The following is a 17,973-nucleotide window of genomic DNA, read 5'->3' as shown; positions in this document are numbered from 1 at the left end:
AATATGTACAACATTTTAGTCCTCAGGGCAACTCACCATCATCTCTGGAGGTGGCGGGGCAGGTATGATGGATGACACAGGCTCTCTCCACCTTGGAGCAGGCACGGACTCCCCATCGACTTCCTGACCCAGCTCATGCATCCTGTTTTGTACGCCACCTCATAAGAAACCGGCTCTGCTTCCAGGCTTTCTCTGGAGGGCCAAAGCTTTCACCTTAGAAGTAAGGAGTTATTCTGGATCCTTTTTCCAAAGGGCATAGGAGGAGCTTCCTGACCCGAGCCAGGGAGTACAACTCAGGAAGCTTCCTGCTTTTAACTTTGATTCCTGATAGGACCAGTTCAAGTTCATGCTGATGATGCAGTGGCCAAGTGGACACGTGGACACCACTCACCTACCACTCACCCCTCCGCGCCCTGGGGAGTCAATTCCCTGAACCCGCCCCTTTCCTGTCCTGCGGTGTCTCAGCTCTGACTCCACCGGGTCCTCTGACCACTGCAGCTCACATGGCCAGCCACCTCATCTACTCACTACGCCCCGCCCCCCTACCCGTCTTTGTGCCATAATCTCCGCCCTCCCCTTTACAACCCCGCCCCATGGCGCGGCACAGGCCCCGCCCCTTCCCATCTAAGGGGCGGCAGGAGAGGCCCGGAGCGAGATGGCGGTGAACCGGAACCACACGGAAAACCGCAGAGGGGTTGTCGTCCCTTACGGGGAAAGGTGCCTGCGGGGAAAACCCAGGGTGCAGTCAGAGGAGGGAGCAAACAGACTGGGTAGAGCGGGAGACTTGCGAAATCTCAGCGAATCAGGGGCTTTCCCGCCTTTTCTGGGGCGGCACGTTTAGCTCCGCCTCTGACGTTAGTGAGCGTGCGCCGCCGGAGCGTGTGGCTGTGCACGTGCGCAGGGTGAGAGCGCTCTCCTGGTGTGTGTGAGGACCTGGCGGGCGCGCGCCGCCTCCCGGTGTGTGAGGACCGGGTGGGAGAGAGGGGCGCGCTGCCCCAGAAGACAGGTGAGAACGCTCTGGCGGCAGTGGGCCGTCTCCCCGCCGCCACGGGTGGCGTGAAGCTGCCGTTGGGCGGGAGCTCGCGACCTTTGGAGGGTGACAGATGTGGCCGCGCCGTGCCCCTCCCTCACCCCGGGGGAACAAGGTCTTGGACTTGAGGCTGAAAGAGGCATGTGAGCGGATCATTCTAGAAAGATCTCAAACTGTCGGGGACCGCTCCTTGCCCTCCGAATTTCGCAAAGGCCCCTCTTTTCTCGGCCCCAGCCCGGGAGATGCCCGCCCTTTCTGGGGAAGATCTGGACCAAGGGAAGAGCCGCCTACGCAGAATGGCGCCCCCTCAGCCTCGCAGGGCGCCGTGGGGATTGCACCGGTCGCTTTGAGCGGTGCCCGCGCCTGCGACTTCGCTGCTCGCCCCGCGCTGGTCGCCGTTTGGCTCAGGCCGGCAGGAGTCGGTGTTCACCTCCCCGCCTCACGCCGCCACTCCCCTCCTTGATTCCGCGGCCCCCGGTCTCTCTCTCTCAGGGGCCTGCTGGTCTCCCCGCCGAGCTCCTCTTACCACGCTCCTCTCCGCTCCGCTCCGCTCGCCCTCGTTTCCCTTGGCGGCCGCCGGCAGCGCGGCCCTGAAAGCCGATGCCGTGCTCAGGTGGGGCCGAGCGCGCCTAGGTCGCCTGGAGTGCGTTTGTCGCGAAGATCCATTGAGACGGTTCCTGATGCTGATGTCGGACCCTTTTTGTCTGCTTTCTTCTCCCGACTTTTTTCTTGACGTACTTCCCCGGGCCGCCGAAGCTGTGCGTCCTCCCTTGCTCCCGAAGGACGCCCGCGGCTTCCCTCTTTTTTGTAGTCGGAGAGGACTGCGCGCGCGCCGGCCCGGAGCGCTGCGTCCTGTGTGCCCGCGACCCTGCCACGGGGCGCTTCTGCCCTGGCGTCGGGGTGTCTCTGCTTTTCTGTTCGTGTGTCGGAGGCAGGGAACGAAGCATGTTTTAAAAATGTGTGTATATAACCAATTTTATGCTCCTTTGAATTATTTTTGGGCGATCCATTCTCTGCCCTTGAATACTTCGTCATAGCCAAGCACTGTTCTGGGAGTTTGATACTTGAAGCCGCTCTGTTCGCAGTGAGGATCGGAAGTATTGGCCCCATTTCACGGGTGGGAAACTGAAACGAAGAAAAGTGGTTTGCTCGACATTACGTGGCCAGTGCCACGTGCTGGAGCTTTGATTTAGGTTTCAGGTTAGGTGTTGGGCGTTAAGGTCTCTGTTCCCGCCGTCCCTCGGAAGGGAAAGGGACTGCTGCTCTGCCTTCTCCTCATCAAAGGAGGCCCTGTCAGGGCTGTGGCTCCCTGGACAGAAACCACTTCAAAGACGTCTCTTGAGAGGGAGAAGGTTGGTTATAGTTTGACTTCTGCCTGTTCTCAGTGCGCACTTGAGAACTTCATCTCAGCTTGGCCTTGTTTCGTGGAGATGATTTTCCCATCGTGGCTGAGGAATCGCAAATGTAATGACTAGACTCTACTGGTAAAAATGGAAGACATTGAGCGTTTAAAAAAACAAAACACCCATACAGTATTCTAAAACTTCTGCAGTTAATATTATGGGTATTTATTGTAGAAAAATTAGAAAAAATTTAAATTACCTCAATTTCAACATCCAGTGCTGTTTACATTTTGTTATGTATCCTTTCTCACTGTCTCCTATGTAAAAATACACATTCTAATTTATCACTATATTGAGAATACATTCCAGTATCAATATCTGCTTTATTATATTAAATGGCTAATATTCTAGAATGCATAAATCTTTGCGTAAACCCCTATCTAGGATATTCTGGTTTTAATTTGTCATTGCTATAAATATTGCTGCCATGAACATTTTTGAAAACTTATCATTGCACACCTGTCAAAATGTTTCTTTGGGATGTACTCCTGAAAGTGGAATTGTGGTATCAGAGAATATAGACTTAAAAAGAAAGATTTAAAATATATTTTTATAATATAAGAATTCTTGTCAAAAATATTTAAAATATGGATGTATATAGAAAATTGGTTTTTTTGCAAAATCATCCTAGAATTATGTCAATTTACATTGCTCTCAGTACTCTGAGTGACCATTTCACTACACCCTTGCCAACACCTCGTGTTAATCTTTGATATCTCTGCCCATCTGACATGTGAATAATAGAATCTTTTTAAAATTTTTATTGCTAGTGGACTTATTTTTTTCCTATGGTTATTGGCTATTTATATATCTTTGGCATACTTTCTTTGGTCATAAATTTTCTCCATTTTTACTAAGTTCATTTGTTGGTGTAGTAAAAAAATAATAGAAAATTTGTCTTCTTTACCATTAAAAAATAAAACCTGCATATATTTAAGGTGTACAACATGATTTGATATACTTTGTGAAACAATTACTAGTCAAGCTATTAAAATATTTCATATAGTTAACATTTTTATGTGATGAGCACACCTGAGATCTTATTCTCTTAGCATATTTTCAGTGTTCAGTACAGTATTACTAAGTATAGTCATCATGACTGTATATTAGATCTCTAGATTTATTCATCCTGCATAACTACAAATTTGTACTTTTGACCTACATCTCCCCATTCCCCCATACCCCGATACCCCCTGGTAATTACTGTTCTACTCTTTGCTTCTATGGATTGAACTTTTTCTTTTTTTTTAAGGTATATTTTATTGATTATGTTGTTACAGTTGTCCCAATTTCTTTTCCCTTTGCTCCCCTCTGCCAAGTGCCCCCCTTCCCTCCAGCAATCCCACCCCCCTTAGTTCATGTCCGTGGGTCATGCATATAAGTTCTTTGGCTTCACCCTTTCCTATATTATTCTTAACTACCCCCCCATCTATTTTGTACCAACCAATTATGCCTCTTAATCCCTGCACCATTTCCCCATTTCTCCCCTTCCCCCCTCCCAGCTGAGAACCCTCCACATGATCCCCATACCTATGATTCTGTACCTATTCTGGTTTGCTTAGTTGGATTTTGTTTTTAGTTTTTAGATTCCGTTGTTGATAGTTGTGAGTTTGTCGTCATTTTAATTAAGTTCATAGTTTTGATCTTTTTCTTAAATGAGCCCCTTTAACATTTCATATAATAATGGCTTGGTGATGATGAACTCCTTTAGCTTTACCTTGTCTGGGAAGCACTCCATCTGCCCTTCCGTTCTAAATGATAGCTTTGCTGAATAGAGTAATCTTGGTTGTAGGTCCTTGCTTTTCATCACACTGAATACTGCTTGCCAGTCCTTTCTTGCCTGCAAAGTTTCTTTTGAGAAATCAGCTGATAGTCTTATAGGCACCCCTTTGTAGGTAATTCTCTGCTTTTACTGCTTTTAAGATTCTCTCTTTATCTTGAACCTTTGGCATTTTAATTATGATGTGTCTTGGTGTGGTCCTTTCTGGGTCTAGCTTGTTTGGGACTCCGTGTGCTTCCTGGACTTGTATGTCTATTTCATTTCCCAAATTTGGGAAGCTTCTCTTCATTATTTTTTCACATAAGCTTTTAGTTTCTTCTCTTCCTGTTCTCCTTCTGGCACCCCTATGATTTGGATGTTGGCACATCTAAAGTTGTCCCAGACGTTCCTGATTCTCTCCTCATTTTTTTCAATTCTTGTTTCCTCATTCTGTACCGGTTGACTTTTTTTCTTCCTTATGCTCCAAATCATTGATTTGAACCTCACTTTCCTTCCCTTCACCATTGGTTTTGTGTGGCTTTTCCTTCATTTCACTTAGCATAGCCTTTTCTTCTCTTATGCGTTTGCCCTACTTAAGGATATCTGTCAAGCCTGTGAGCATCTTTATCACCAGTGTTTTGAACTCTACATCTGTTAGGTTGCCTGTCTCCTCGTTTCTTAGGTTGGCTATCACCTCCTTGCTTAGTTCTCCCACTGGAACCTTGATTTGTTCCCTCTTTTGGGCCATACTTCTCTGTCTCCTCATCTTGACAGGCTCCTATGTTTGTTGGCCTCTGTGTCTTAGGTAGAACTGTTGCACCTGTTACGTTGTAAGGGGCAGAGCCTTAGGTATTTGTAAGTACAGGGTGACCCTTTTCACCACATTGTGGTGCTGTATGTGGAGGAGGGGTCTGAGAGGGAACAATGCCACTTGCTCAGCACCTGCCCCTTTTCCAGGCACTTCTCCCATTTCTGTATGGGACTGACGCTTCTCTCGCTGTTGCCCTGGCCGTTGTTCCCAGAGTGGGTGGGTCTGGGGATGTTCCAGGACTGTGGGGGCCCTTTAAACAAGCAAACTCTACTGAGATACCAGCAGTTTCTTCCTCCGCCCCAGCCCCCACTGGTTTGCACAGTCAAAAGCAATGAGGCTTTATTTTCCCAGGCGCTGGAACCATGAGCTGTGCGGTCTGGTCTGGTGCTGGGAGTGCTCCCCAGGTGTCCCTCCTGACTTTTTGAAACATGTGACTGTGCTTTCTGCCGCCGCCGCTGCTGCTGCTGCTGCCGCCACCACACTGTGTCCTCTCCACCCCGGCTCCGCCTCTCCTACCTGTCTGGATGAGTATTTCTTTTATCTTTGTTTGTTGGACTTCCATGAAGCTTGATTTTCTGGAACTTTTGGTTATCTCTAGTTTTGAGGTAGTTGTATTCCTTCTTAGTTGTGGAGGGAGACGCAGTGTGTCTCTCTAGGCCTCCATCTTGGCCGGAAGTCTGAACTTTTGCTTTTTAGGTTTCACATATAAGTGAGATCCTACAGTATATATCTTTTCTTTCTGGGTTCATCCATGTTGTAGCATGTGACAGGATTTCCTTCTTTCTCATGACTGAATAATATTTCACCATATATACATATATATATATGTATATATATATATATATATATCTTTATCCATTCATTTGTTAACAGACACTCAGACTATTTCTGTATCTTGGCTATTGTGAGTAATGCTGCAATAAACATAGGAATACAGGTATCACTTTGATACCCCGTTTTCATTTCCTTTGGATATATACCCAGTAGTGGGATTGCTGAATCATATTGTAGTTCTGTTTTTATTACGTTGTTTGATATTTGTATGTTGAACCATCCTTGCATTCCAGGAATAAATCCCACTTGGTTGTGGTATATAATCCTTTTAGTATGCTGTTATTTTCAGATTACTAGTATTTTGTTGAGAATTTTTGCATCAGGATTTTTCAGAGATATTGATCTGTAGTTTTTTCTTCGTTAAACATTTTCAAAGTTGCAATAAGTTTTTGATTAGAGTCTGGACTGACTGTTGGAGTTCCCTATTCCCCTCTTTTTGTCTGACATCCTATTTTTTCATAGTCTTTTTAAAAATCCTTTTTTTTTTCTTTTTTAGCCACTCACCACCAATCTAGTTCCAGTTCTTATTACCTCACATGAGTACTATTTTAGGAACTCTTTTTTTTTTTTTTTTTTCCTATCACCATTTATCCCCTCTATATCCTCTTCTATTTTAGGAACTCTTAAACTGACCCCTGGCTATAACTCCACCTCCTTAATCATGCAACTATCCTGCTGCAACAGCTGCAGCTCACAGTTCCTCCATGTCTATTAAGTGATGTCTCTAAGCTCTAGTCCCAGCATGGCTTTCCAGCTTTATCTCACTATTTTTCCCAACCTTACTTCCACACAGTTTTGATGAATCCACATAGGTAGGCTGCATAGGTATGCTTTCTACTGCATACCTCGGCTAATGCTGCTCCTGTGCCTCCATTAATACTATTTGATTTCTATCAGGATTGTCCCCTACCTTCACCTCTGCTACTGAAATACTGTTCACCCCTTAAGAATCAGCTCATATTTCAACCTTTCTATAGTCTTTCCTAATTACTTCAACCAAAACTAATCTCTCCTTCCACTTAGTTGCCGTGAATTTTTGGTGCCATTTATGTGATGTATGTCATATATTGCTTGTGTTATTACCTGTATTCATGTTTTAATTAGTTCCTTTTTTCAATAAATACTTAGTAGCACCCACCATTTGCTAGGACTAAAGTGGCAAAGAAGGCATACATTACCCTTAATGATCATTAGGAAAGACATTGAACAAATCAACACATATAATAGTTACTAAGAAAGAAAAATCCCAATAGGATTCTATGAATGAGAGTAGGGTGAATCCAGGTTTTTCAGGTTAAGAGTGAGGGGAGAACATGGAAGGCTGAGGGAGCAACGTGTCAGAGGATTCTGGAGCATTCTGCATGCCTTACCTTCTTTAACATTTACATTAACACAATGCTTTTTTAAAAACTGATCTGAGAGAGAGTGAGAGAGAAACATCTATTTCTTGTTTTACTAATGTATGCATTTATTGGTTACTTGTATGTGCCCTGACTGGAGATCGAACCAGCAATCTTGTTGTATCAGGATGTAGTGTCCAGCACTACTGAAAGGGATTCAAAAATGAAAGCACAGGCCCTCTAGATAGTGATAAGGAAAAAATGCTTTATTAGGGGAAGAGTATAAATCAGTAGTAAGATGCAGGGAAAGGCAGAGTTTCAGGGGCAATGCATCACCAACTGAGCTAACAGCATCCGAAGTCACAGAGCAATGTGCCGGGTGGGAAGCCCTGGGGCGGCGGTCCTCCAGAGCCTTGGTGGGAACACTAGGGGTCCTGGGCAGTGTGTCCGCTCCATGCGTGAGGCTTCAGAGGACTGATCACCGCTCCCTATCTTATATAGATTTTACTAACCATAATTATATGAAGATAATTGCTCTCTGCGTGACAAGAAACACCCAGTGGGTCCTTGGTCCCTGGGAACTGGCCAGATTCCCAGAGTACATGGAGCCATCCCCCACTCCTTTCTAGCATTCAAGGTTGGTCCAGTCTTGTTTTGGGGGATGGTTATATAATAGCTCTTGATGCTTTTCCATTCTGGGGTCGTGTCTGAAACCATGTCCCCGGTTCACTTTTTATGCCTCAGGAGTACACAGGACCACCCTCTAACCAACCAAGCTACCTTAGCATAGTGCTTGATAGTTACTGCACAAGAAGTATAAGAATTAATGAATAAACAGTAAGAATACAAGTAGTTTTGATAAAAAGAATCCAGAGATAAACAGGGAGAAAAATAATTGTGAATTGTCAGAGAATAAAAGCATTTTAATCCCTTTTATGTTAATAAAGGTGGTAGTAGCAGCAACAGCTAATATTTATTGAGTGCTTGCTCTAGACTGGGAACTGTGCTCAGACCTTTATGTTTGTCAATTTATGTAACTTTTAAATTGTATGCTGTCTGCCATTTCTTTCCTGCAGCATCTTGAAGCAGTGTCATGATGTGGCCCTCTCCTTCCCAAGGTGCCCAGAGGGATCCAGTCTCTTTAGTGGGACAAAGAGGGGAACACTGTTTCTCACTTCATACCGGGTAATTTCTTTTTCTTCTTCTACTTTGATCTGATTAACTACATTTGTTTGCCTTAAAATGGAGAGAGGTTAACGATTGAGTTTCAAAATATTTAAAAACATTTGCACTTGGAGAGTTTCCATGTTGAAGAATGACGGAAGAAAATGAGTGATGCTTTTCAATTAGGCCAGGATGCCAAAGCAACCTTAGAATTGCCTATATATGTCTCAGTCCATGGACAATTTGCATTCCTTTCCCAGAGTTTCTTTCCTCTCTTAGGTGATCTTCGTGACTTCACACTCAGTCAATGATCCCATGTTTTCTTTTATGATGCCATTTGATCTGATGAGTAACTGCACCATTGAACAACCAGTCTTTGCCCCCAACTACATTAAAGGGACCATTCGGGCAGCCCCAGATGGTAAGTGTTTACACCCAGAAGGGTATTCTTTTTTTTCTCAAAACCTTCCAGAAGGTTTAAGATTCAGACTTGGCTCATGTTGGAATTCGAACAAAAGAAAGCTGTCCTGCTTCTTCGGGTAATGCTTCTCTCAGTGTTTGCAGTAGCCCGTCAGTTACCAGCTGTGCCAGCCTGCCTCTTAGTGAGTCTGTGCCGTTTCTTCCCCCAGGGGGCTGGGAAGGACAGGCTACTTTTAAATTAGCCTTCAGAAAAGGAGGTGCCATCCTGTTTTCCCAGTTGCTGATGAAAGCTGCCTCTGCTGGTGAGCAATGATAAAGCTATTAAGCACTTCAGGTTTTTGAGGTTTGTGGAATTGAAGTAGGACTGTTCTGCAGTTAAGACTTTCTGGTCTCTGTGCTTAGACCTTGGGTAGTTGCACATGTACTCAGCAGGCATTTCCCGAGCCTATCTACTCTGTGCGCAGTGCAGGATGTACTATATGTGCTAGGAACACGAAGACTCATCAGTCCCGCCCTGTCTGGAAGGAGTTCCAAACTAGTGGGAGCTTACAGTCAGACAGCTGAATGACTGATTGTACCTAATGATCTTCTGTCCATCTGAAAGCTAGTCTCGGATATCATTGACTAGTCTCCTTTTCACGTCAGGGAGCCCCAGTTCCTGAGCTTCTCTTCTCCTGACGTGCCTTTTCTTTTTTAGCTTTTATTTATTTTTAGTGAAAGTGGAAGGGAGAAAGAGAGGGAGAGAAACATTGATGTGTAAGAGAAACATCAATGGGTTGCCTCTTACGCGCCCCCAACAGGGGACCCAGCCTGCAACCTAGGTGTGTGCCCTGACTGGGAATCCAGCTGGCGACCTCTGGTTCACAGGCCGACGCTCAGTCCACTGAGCCACACCAGCCAGGGCCCGACATGTCTTTTTGTCATTTCTTTTCTCTGGCTTTGCTTTTTTGTCTCTTAGGCTTAGTCCCCATCTTTGATGAGAGGAGGGAAGCGGTACTGTCAAGCCTCAGAACACTGCTCTAATGGATGTACCAGAGAACTCTTTCAAATGTTGAATACAAATAATTTTTATGATATATTTTACTCAGTCTAGCCTCATTCCATGCTGTTCACTCTGTCACCTTTCATACCTCAATCCAACTGGACTTCCTTGTGCCGTGTTCTCTCTTCTCTGAGTCTTCATATTTGCTCTGTCTGGAATGCCCTTTTCCTTTCTCCCTTGTCTTCCATCCCCAACTTCAATTTAGTTAAGACAAACACAATCTAATAGAGATAGACTTATGCAAATATGTTGTCCTGTCTTATGGGGTGTGCTGTAATAGAGACAGGGACAAAGTGCTGGGACACCCAGAAGGATGGAGTGAAGCTTCTAGCTTAGAAGACTGACTAGATCATGATGCTATAAACCATGGTCAAGAATATAAGAGACAGTCTAAATTGGAGAGGACATGAGTTTAATTTTAGGCCAAATAATGCTAGCTAACATTTATTGAATGTTTACCGTATACTGGAGATTTCCAGGCCCTTTAAAAGAATTAAAGAGTCCCTATTTTGCCAAATTTATCTTCTCAGCCGCCCAAGGAGTTCCACTTAGAAGTGCAGATTACTGGTTCAGCACTCCAGGACTGTTTGTCATTACTGGGCAGGGGAGCATGATGTGCAACCAAGGGATGCCTTGTCCAGGTAAGGTGTAGCAGGGAGGTTCTTCCTGGGAGGTGGAAAAGTATGCCAGGGGCTCGGAGATCTTCATTGCTAGCTTGCTTCCAGCTCTGTGCAGAGAAGCATCAGAGGTTTGGGGGTTGGAAAATGGTTGAGTCCATGACTTCATTCCAGACTGAAACCCAATGGCAAGTCAGCAAGTTGCAGGCTTGCTTTTAATTATAATATACAAATATGGAACATACTTGGGCAACTCCCATTAGTGGGAACTGTCACCTCCTGCTCACAGCCTGAGCAGAAAACGTATGCTATTTTTCATGTCCCCCTTTTCATTTCACACAAGCATAGCCATCAGATTTGAACCATGCCCTTCAACCTCACTAAGGACTCCAGCCCTGGGCTTTATGCCCTGTGCCCTTTAACTGTTGTGCCTGTCCACAGCTGCTGAGTCTTGTTCCTGGGAGGTGATAGGTCATTGATTCTCAAATGTTGTCCATCACCTACTGGTAGGCCACAAAAGGTCCCCTAATAGGCTGACAGCAAACCCCAAAATGTGGGCCCTTTCTTCGATTCTTCTTGGAGTGTGACATGCATGTTCATTGGCTTTTAGTTTTGTGTACAACTGAAGGATCTTATTTGTAACCTTAATAGTTACCTTAGTTTTTAAGGGTTATTAAAATCTAATACTCAAAAACCTAAAGTAAGTGTTGAAATTCACATAACATAAAAACAACTATTTAGAAATGTACAATTCCGTGGCATGTGGTATATTCACAATGTGGTACAACCATAGCTCTCTCTAATTTCAATTTTTTTTTATCACCCTATAACATACCCCATAATTCCCCACTAGGTAATAATTCCCCACTTAGAAACAACTCCCCATCGTCCCCTCACAACATCTTTTGGTACACTCTAATCTGCTGTCTCTATGGATTTGCTTATTCCAGATAGATCACATAAAAGGAATCATACAACCTGTGACCTTACGTGTTTGGCTTATTTCGCTTAGCATGTTTCTGAGGTTCATCCAAGTTGTAGCATGTATCAGGACTTCATTCTTTATTTTTTTAAATAATTTTATTTATTTGTTTATTTATTTTATTTTTAGAGAGAGGGGAAAGGAGAAAGAGAGGGAGAGAAACATCACTGTGTGGTTGCCTCTCACTCGCGCCCCTAACTGGGGACCTGACATGCAACCTAGTCATGTGTCTTGACTGGGAATTGAACCAGTGACACTTGGCTTGCAGGCTGATGCTCAATCCACTGAGCCACAGCAGCCAGGGCTAGGACTTCATTCTTTTTGTGGCTGAATAATATTTCACTCTACGTATATATCACAATCTGTTCATCCAGTCATCCACTAATGGACATTTCACTTATTTCCATCTTTTGGTTATTATGAATACAAACTGCTATAAACATTTGTATATAGGTTTCTGTGTGGACATATATTTTCATTTCTCTTGGGTATCTACGTAGGATTGGAATAACTGGGCCACATCGTAATTCAGTGTTTAACTCTTTGAGGAACCACCCAACTGTTTTCCGCAACAACGGCACCAATTTATATTCCCACCAGCATTTTACAAGTCCCTTGCCAAGACTTGTTATTTTCCTTTTTGTTCTCTTGTTGTTTATATTAAAGCCATCCTAGTGAGTGTGAGGTGGTATCTCATTGTGTTTTTATTTTTTATTCTCACCAGAGGATATGTGCATTGATTTGAGAGAGAGAGAGAGAGAGAGAGAGAGAGAGAGAGACAGAATTTTATTGGTTGACGCCTATATGTGCCCCAACAGGGAATTAAACCCACAACCTAGGTATGTGCTGACCAGGAATGGAACCTGCAATGTTTACATGTACAGGACAATGCTCCAACCAATCAAGCCACCCAGACAGGGCTCATTGTGATTTTAATTTGCATTTCTTTAATGGGAAATGATGTTGAACATTTTTTCCTATGCTTGTTGGCCATAGGAAAAAACGAAGGTTTTTTTTTTTTTTTTTTGTATATCTTCTTCGGAGATACATCTATCCAAGTTCTTTGTCCATTTTTTACTTGGATAATTTGTCTTTTTATTGTTGAGTTGTAAGAGTTCTTTATGTATTCTGGATATTAATCCCTTCTCAAAAATGGGATTTGCAAATACGTTTTCCCATTCAGTAGATTGTCTTTTCACATTCTTGATAATGTCCTTTGATGAACAAACATTATAAATTATAAAAAATTTATTTATTGATTTGAGAGAGAGAAACATTGATTTGTTGTTCCACTGATTTATGCGTTCATTGGTTAACTTTTGTGTGTGTCCTCATTGGGGATGGAACCCACAACCTTGGCATATTGAGATGACACTAACCAACTGAGCTACACAGTCAGGGCTTACGTACTTTCCTTCCTAGTCTCTAGTAATTTTTTAAAATGTAAAGTCTATTTTTTTCTTGATAGTATAGCTACTCTTGCTCTCTTTTGGTTACTATTTGCACATAATATCTTTTTCCATTCTTTAAAAAAAATATTTTTTTATCCTCACCTGAGGATATTTTTTCATTGCTTCTAGAAAGAGAGGAAGGGGTGGGGAGAGGGAGACAGAGACAGAGAGAGAAACATCCATCAGTCATTTCCATATGAGCCCTGACTGGTGATTGAACCCGCAACCTAGGCATGTGCCCTGACCAAGAATTGATCCCACAGTTTTTTGGGGGACAGGACGATGCTCCAACCACCTGAGCCACACTGGTTTTTGTTTTTTTAAGTATAATTTTTAATTTTGTCTTTTTCACTCTTTTGCTTTCAATCTGTTTGTGTCTTTGTATCTAAAATAAGTCTCATATGCACTGACTGGTGTGGCGCAGTGGATTGAGTGTCAGTGGAGGCAACTGATCAATATTTCTCTCCTCTTTCTTCCTCCTTTCTCCTCTCTCTAAAAATAAATAATATCTTTAAAAAAAGTAAAATAAGTCTTTTGTCTACAGTATATATAACTGAATCCTGAGTTTGTATTCTGCCAGTCTCTTGTTGGAAGAGGTCGTCATTTCCTTTTTTAATATTTTATAGCTATTTTCTTTGTGGTTACCATGGGGGTTACATTTAACAGCCTAAAGTTGTAATACTAACTTAAAATTTTACCAGCTTAACTTCAGTAACATACAAATACTCTGCACCTTTATAGTTCCTTCATCACACATTTCAGTTGATGTCACAAAATTGCATCTTTATACATTGCGTGCTCCCAAACGTAATCTAAGAATTCTTTTTAAGGCATTAATCTCTTAAATTATGTAAAAAACAAAAAATGGAATTAGAAACCATTGTTACAACAACATTAGCTTTTATAATTGCCCAATAATTTACCTTTATCAAGATCTTAATTTCTTCATCTAGCTTCAAATTACTGTTTAGGGTCCTTTCACTTCACCCTGCCAGACTTCCTTAAGCATTTCTTTCAGGGGAAGTCTAGTGGTAATGAACACACTCAGCTTTTATCTGGAAATGTATTAATGTCTCACTCACTTTTGAAGAAATTTGGCCAGATATAAGATTCTTGTATGACAACTTCTTTTCTGAGGAGAAATCTGCTGGTTATTTTATTGAGGATCCCTTGCATATAATGATTTGCATCTCTCTTGCTGATTTCAAGATTCTCTCATTGTCTTTGACTTTTGCCAAGATTACAATGTCTTGGTGTGGATCTCTTTAAATTAATCTCTTGGAGTTTGTTGTGATTCTTAGATGTTTATATTCATGTCTTTCATCCAACTGGGTAAGTTTTCAGTCATTATTTTTTCAAATATTCTTTCCACCCCTTTCTCTCTTCTCCTTCTGGGACTTCATGCAGTGTGTATCTTGGTTTGCTTGATGGCGTCCTACTGGTTCCCGAGGCTCTGTTCACTTTTCTTCAGTCTATTTTCTTTCTGTTCCTCAGTCTCAACAATTTCCACAATCCTGTCTTTAAGTTCACTGGTTCTTTCTTCTGCCCATTCAAATCTAAATTTCTTATGAATTTTTATGTCAGTTTTTGTACTTTTCAGCCCCAGAATTTCTTTGTTTTTTTATCAGGTTTTCTGTCTTTATCAATATTTCTATTTTGTTCACACATCATTTTCTTGACTTTCTCCACAGTTTCCTTTAGCTTTTTGAGCATCTTTAAGAAAGTTCTTTAATTTTTTTTCCAGACAGCTTAAATATAAATATGGATTACAGCAAAATAACTTGGTAGTTGTCCATTCACCTAATCCGGTTAAATCACTTTGGGAACATAGCCAAGGAAATAAATAAAGCCCATGTTTATTGTGATAGTAATTGGAAATTTGGAAATAACATGCTCTCCTACAACAGGGGAACTTAGTAGTACTTATCCATACAATAAAATATTGTCCAGCTTTTAATTTATGAAATACATTAATAATATAAATAACTTTTGTATAATGTCAAATAAAAAGAGCCAGATTTAAAAGTTGTACAGTTGTTATAATCATGATTGCATGAACATATTAAAGAGTCTATAAAGAAATACATTAAAATATTAAGTTTTATATTTGATGATTGCATTATAGATGACATTTTAAAATTCATCTTTTTCTCTATTTTCCAAATACATATTCCTTATTAAGCATGCATTACTTTTCTCATAATCAAAACAAACTTCATTAAGTAAAGCATGTATTTCTCTGTACACATATACAGGTAATGCAGAGATGTAACTATAGGGTTGTTTTCATGTTAATTTGAATCCCTTCACAACAGGAAATGATAAAGCCTTTAGCTGGTGGTGGCTGAAGGATCTGGCTTTACTGTTCCTTAGCCTGATTCTCTTTCTGTGTTAGTTTGCTTCAGCATAATTGTTATCTTTTTACTCCTTCTCACTTACTGCTTGTCCACTCTAAAAAATAAGTACTGATTTTTTTCTTTTCTTCTCAGCATACCCCGTTGTCTATGGGCCCCAACCCATGAGATATGGAGCCCCGCCAGTGGGATATGGGGGCCCACCAGCGGGATATGGAGCCCCGTCAGCAGGATACGGAGGCCCACCAATGGGATACAGAGCCCCGCCAGCGGGATACGGAGCCCCGCCAGCGGGATACGGGGGCCCACCAGCGGGATACGGAGCCCCGCCAGTGGGATACGGGGGCCCACCAGCGGGATACGGAGCCCCGCCAGCGGGATACGGGGGCCCACCAGCGGGATACGGAGCCCCGCCAGCAGGATACGGAGGCCCACCAGAGGGATCTGAAGCCCCGCCTGTGGGATATGGAGCCCCGCCACCAGCATACGAAGCTCTGCCTGTGGGATATGGAGCCCCACCTGCAGAATATGGAACCCCACCTGCAGAATATGGGACCTCACCAACTAGAAATGAATCCCCCCCTGCTGGAGATAGAGCTGGGTCCCACAATTCTGTGGCAGCCCAGCCTGCTGGATATGAGACCTCTTTTCCTTCCACCTCATCTTCTCAGGCCCATTTACCACCTTATAAGAAGTAAACCCTTAAGACTCAACAAGCAAAGGGGCACCCTAAAGCTGAAGTCAGGATAAGAAGGAGGACTCAGGTATGTGTTTGAAGGTCTTTCTCAAGTAGTTGCCCTACCCTTTGGAAGGGCAGTCTTAGTGGTAAAGTGAAGCTTTACTTCCAGGTCTAGATTTTAGGAGCAGAGTCAACTCTTACTTAGATGGGCTAAAGAAGAAGTAGACTTGTAGGGCTAATTCCCCAATAATTTGGCTGACATTGGGCTGCATTTTTAAAAACATACCTTGAATGTGACTGTGGAAAAAGATTTCTGCCTTTCTCTCCTCCCGCATCCAAGGAACATTTATTATGCTCAGTTTTATAGGTGCTGATATGTGTTAGAAATATCAAGTTGAACACTTATTTTTCACGGCATTCTTTATATTAATAAAGGGATATAACAACCTAAATTTCTAACAGGGAGAGGGAATTTCATATATTATGGTATATTTATACAGTGGAATATGATATCTAGAGGTAGGAAAGCCTTCTTAAGAGCAAAACCAATGAAACAATAAAGGAAAACATAAATAAAATATAAATTTGACTATATTGAAATTTACAAATTCTGTATGTTAAAAGAAAGGTAACAGGCCAGGAGAAAATAATTTCTAACATAGATATTAAACAAATAATATGAACTCCTACAAATCAATCCAAAGAAAAATGGACAAGATATGAATTCCCTTTTAACTGAGGCAATCTAGTGTCTGGCCAAGAAACATTGAAAAAGATGTTTGTTCAGCTTAACTAGTGTTAGGGACGTGCAACTTGAAATGAGAAATACTTTTTATTTCCAAAGATTTACAAATATTAAAAAGACTGAAAAAGTCAAGTTTTGGGAAGGATGTGGGGAAATGGTTATTGTTAAATGCTACTGGAGGGAGTTTAAGTTAGAATGTCTTTTTAGAAAGAAGTCCAGCAGTACCTTTTAAAAGTTAAAATGTACCTACTCTTGATTTAGTGGTTTTGCTCCTCGGTATCTATTCCTGAGAAATACTTGCATGTGTGCACAAAGATGTATGTGGGAAGATTTTATTACATTTATTGTTTCCAACAGCACAGAATTAGAAATAACCTATAGGTTTATTAATAGTAAATATTTAAATAACCTATAGTACATCCATGCCACATATACAAATACTTCTAAGTCTTATTGTTAAATGAGGAAAGCAAGTTTAAGGGCGTATGTACTTCAGAGATTTTCAGTCCCATCAGACTGAATGCCCCCTTTTATAACTCATATTTTGTAATGTCTCCTTTACTTCTTTGGAATGAAATTTGCAGGCAATTGCATCTGATTCTACTCCATTTCAACCAAAATCAATATAATACCATGAATGTGATATAAAGAAGAAAAAATAGGACAGTAATTTGTAGTAAAATTTTAAGTGTTTTAATATATAAATTCTCAGATTCCACCATACTAGCAGACATAATGAAGTAATCGAGTAGTAGCGGGGTTGCCTCTGGGTTGGGAGCTGCATAGCTAGGGAAGAGGATGGAGTGGGAGACTTAGGTTTTTTCCACTATAAGTTGTTTTAAGCACATGTGTACCATAGGTTTCCATCTTGAGAAATGAATAATTTTAAATCTAAATTAATAGCATGCTAGGCTCTACCTTGCTTATAAATTGTGCAGTGGCTCCTTGCAGCCTTCAGGACAAAGTCCATATACATGGATCATATTATGCTCCTTAGTATCCAAGGCCCTGCATGATCTGGCCTCTCCAGTGACCTCTCCAGCTGTGGGACCCAGCCAATCAGAACTAAATGCAGACATTGAACTGCATGACCTCTGCCTTCCTCCCCACTGCATTCAACACATCTTTCAAAACAGCTCAGAAGTCCTGAGAAGCATGTTCCAAGCTCCCCTTCTAGGGTAACTGCCCTTCTGCCAAGCTTGTAGTGCAGCCTCAGCATGTTTCTGGCAAAATACTTGGCCAATCTTATTGGGATTGTCTGTATGCTCATTTGCCCCATAACCTGTGAGCTCCTTGAGAGCAGAGCATGTGTCCCATTGCAGGGGCCTAGCAGAAGGCAAGG

At 42.2% G+C, this 17,973-nt stretch overlaps 1 protein-coding gene across 1 annotated transcript; it reads left to right on the top strand.

The window, feature by feature from the left end:
• Nucleotides 1–655: 655 nt before the first annotated feature.
• On the top strand, nt 656–15,905 carry WBP2NL (WBP2 N-terminal like). Its single transcript, XM_090275079.1, has 6 exons — nt 656–717; nt 8,254–8,362; nt 8,621–8,762; nt 8,971–9,063; nt 10,334–10,444; nt 15,343–15,905. Exons 1-6 carry the CDS (start codon nt 656–658, stop codon nt 15,903–15,905), a joined length of 1,080 nt encoding a protein of 359 aa, XP_090131205.1.
• Nucleotides 15,906–17,973: the final 2,068 nt, after the last annotated feature.

This window comes from Furipterus horrens, unplaced genomic scaffold (genome assembly GCF_987537825.1).
Source record: "Furipterus horrens unplaced genomic scaffold, mFurHor1.1.pri manual_scaffold_4, whole genome shotgun sequence".
Taxonomy (NCBI): domain Eukaryota; kingdom Metazoa; phylum Chordata; class Mammalia; order Chiroptera; family Furipteridae; genus Furipterus; species Furipterus horrens.
This window is presented reverse-complemented; position numbering and strand designations above follow the sequence as displayed.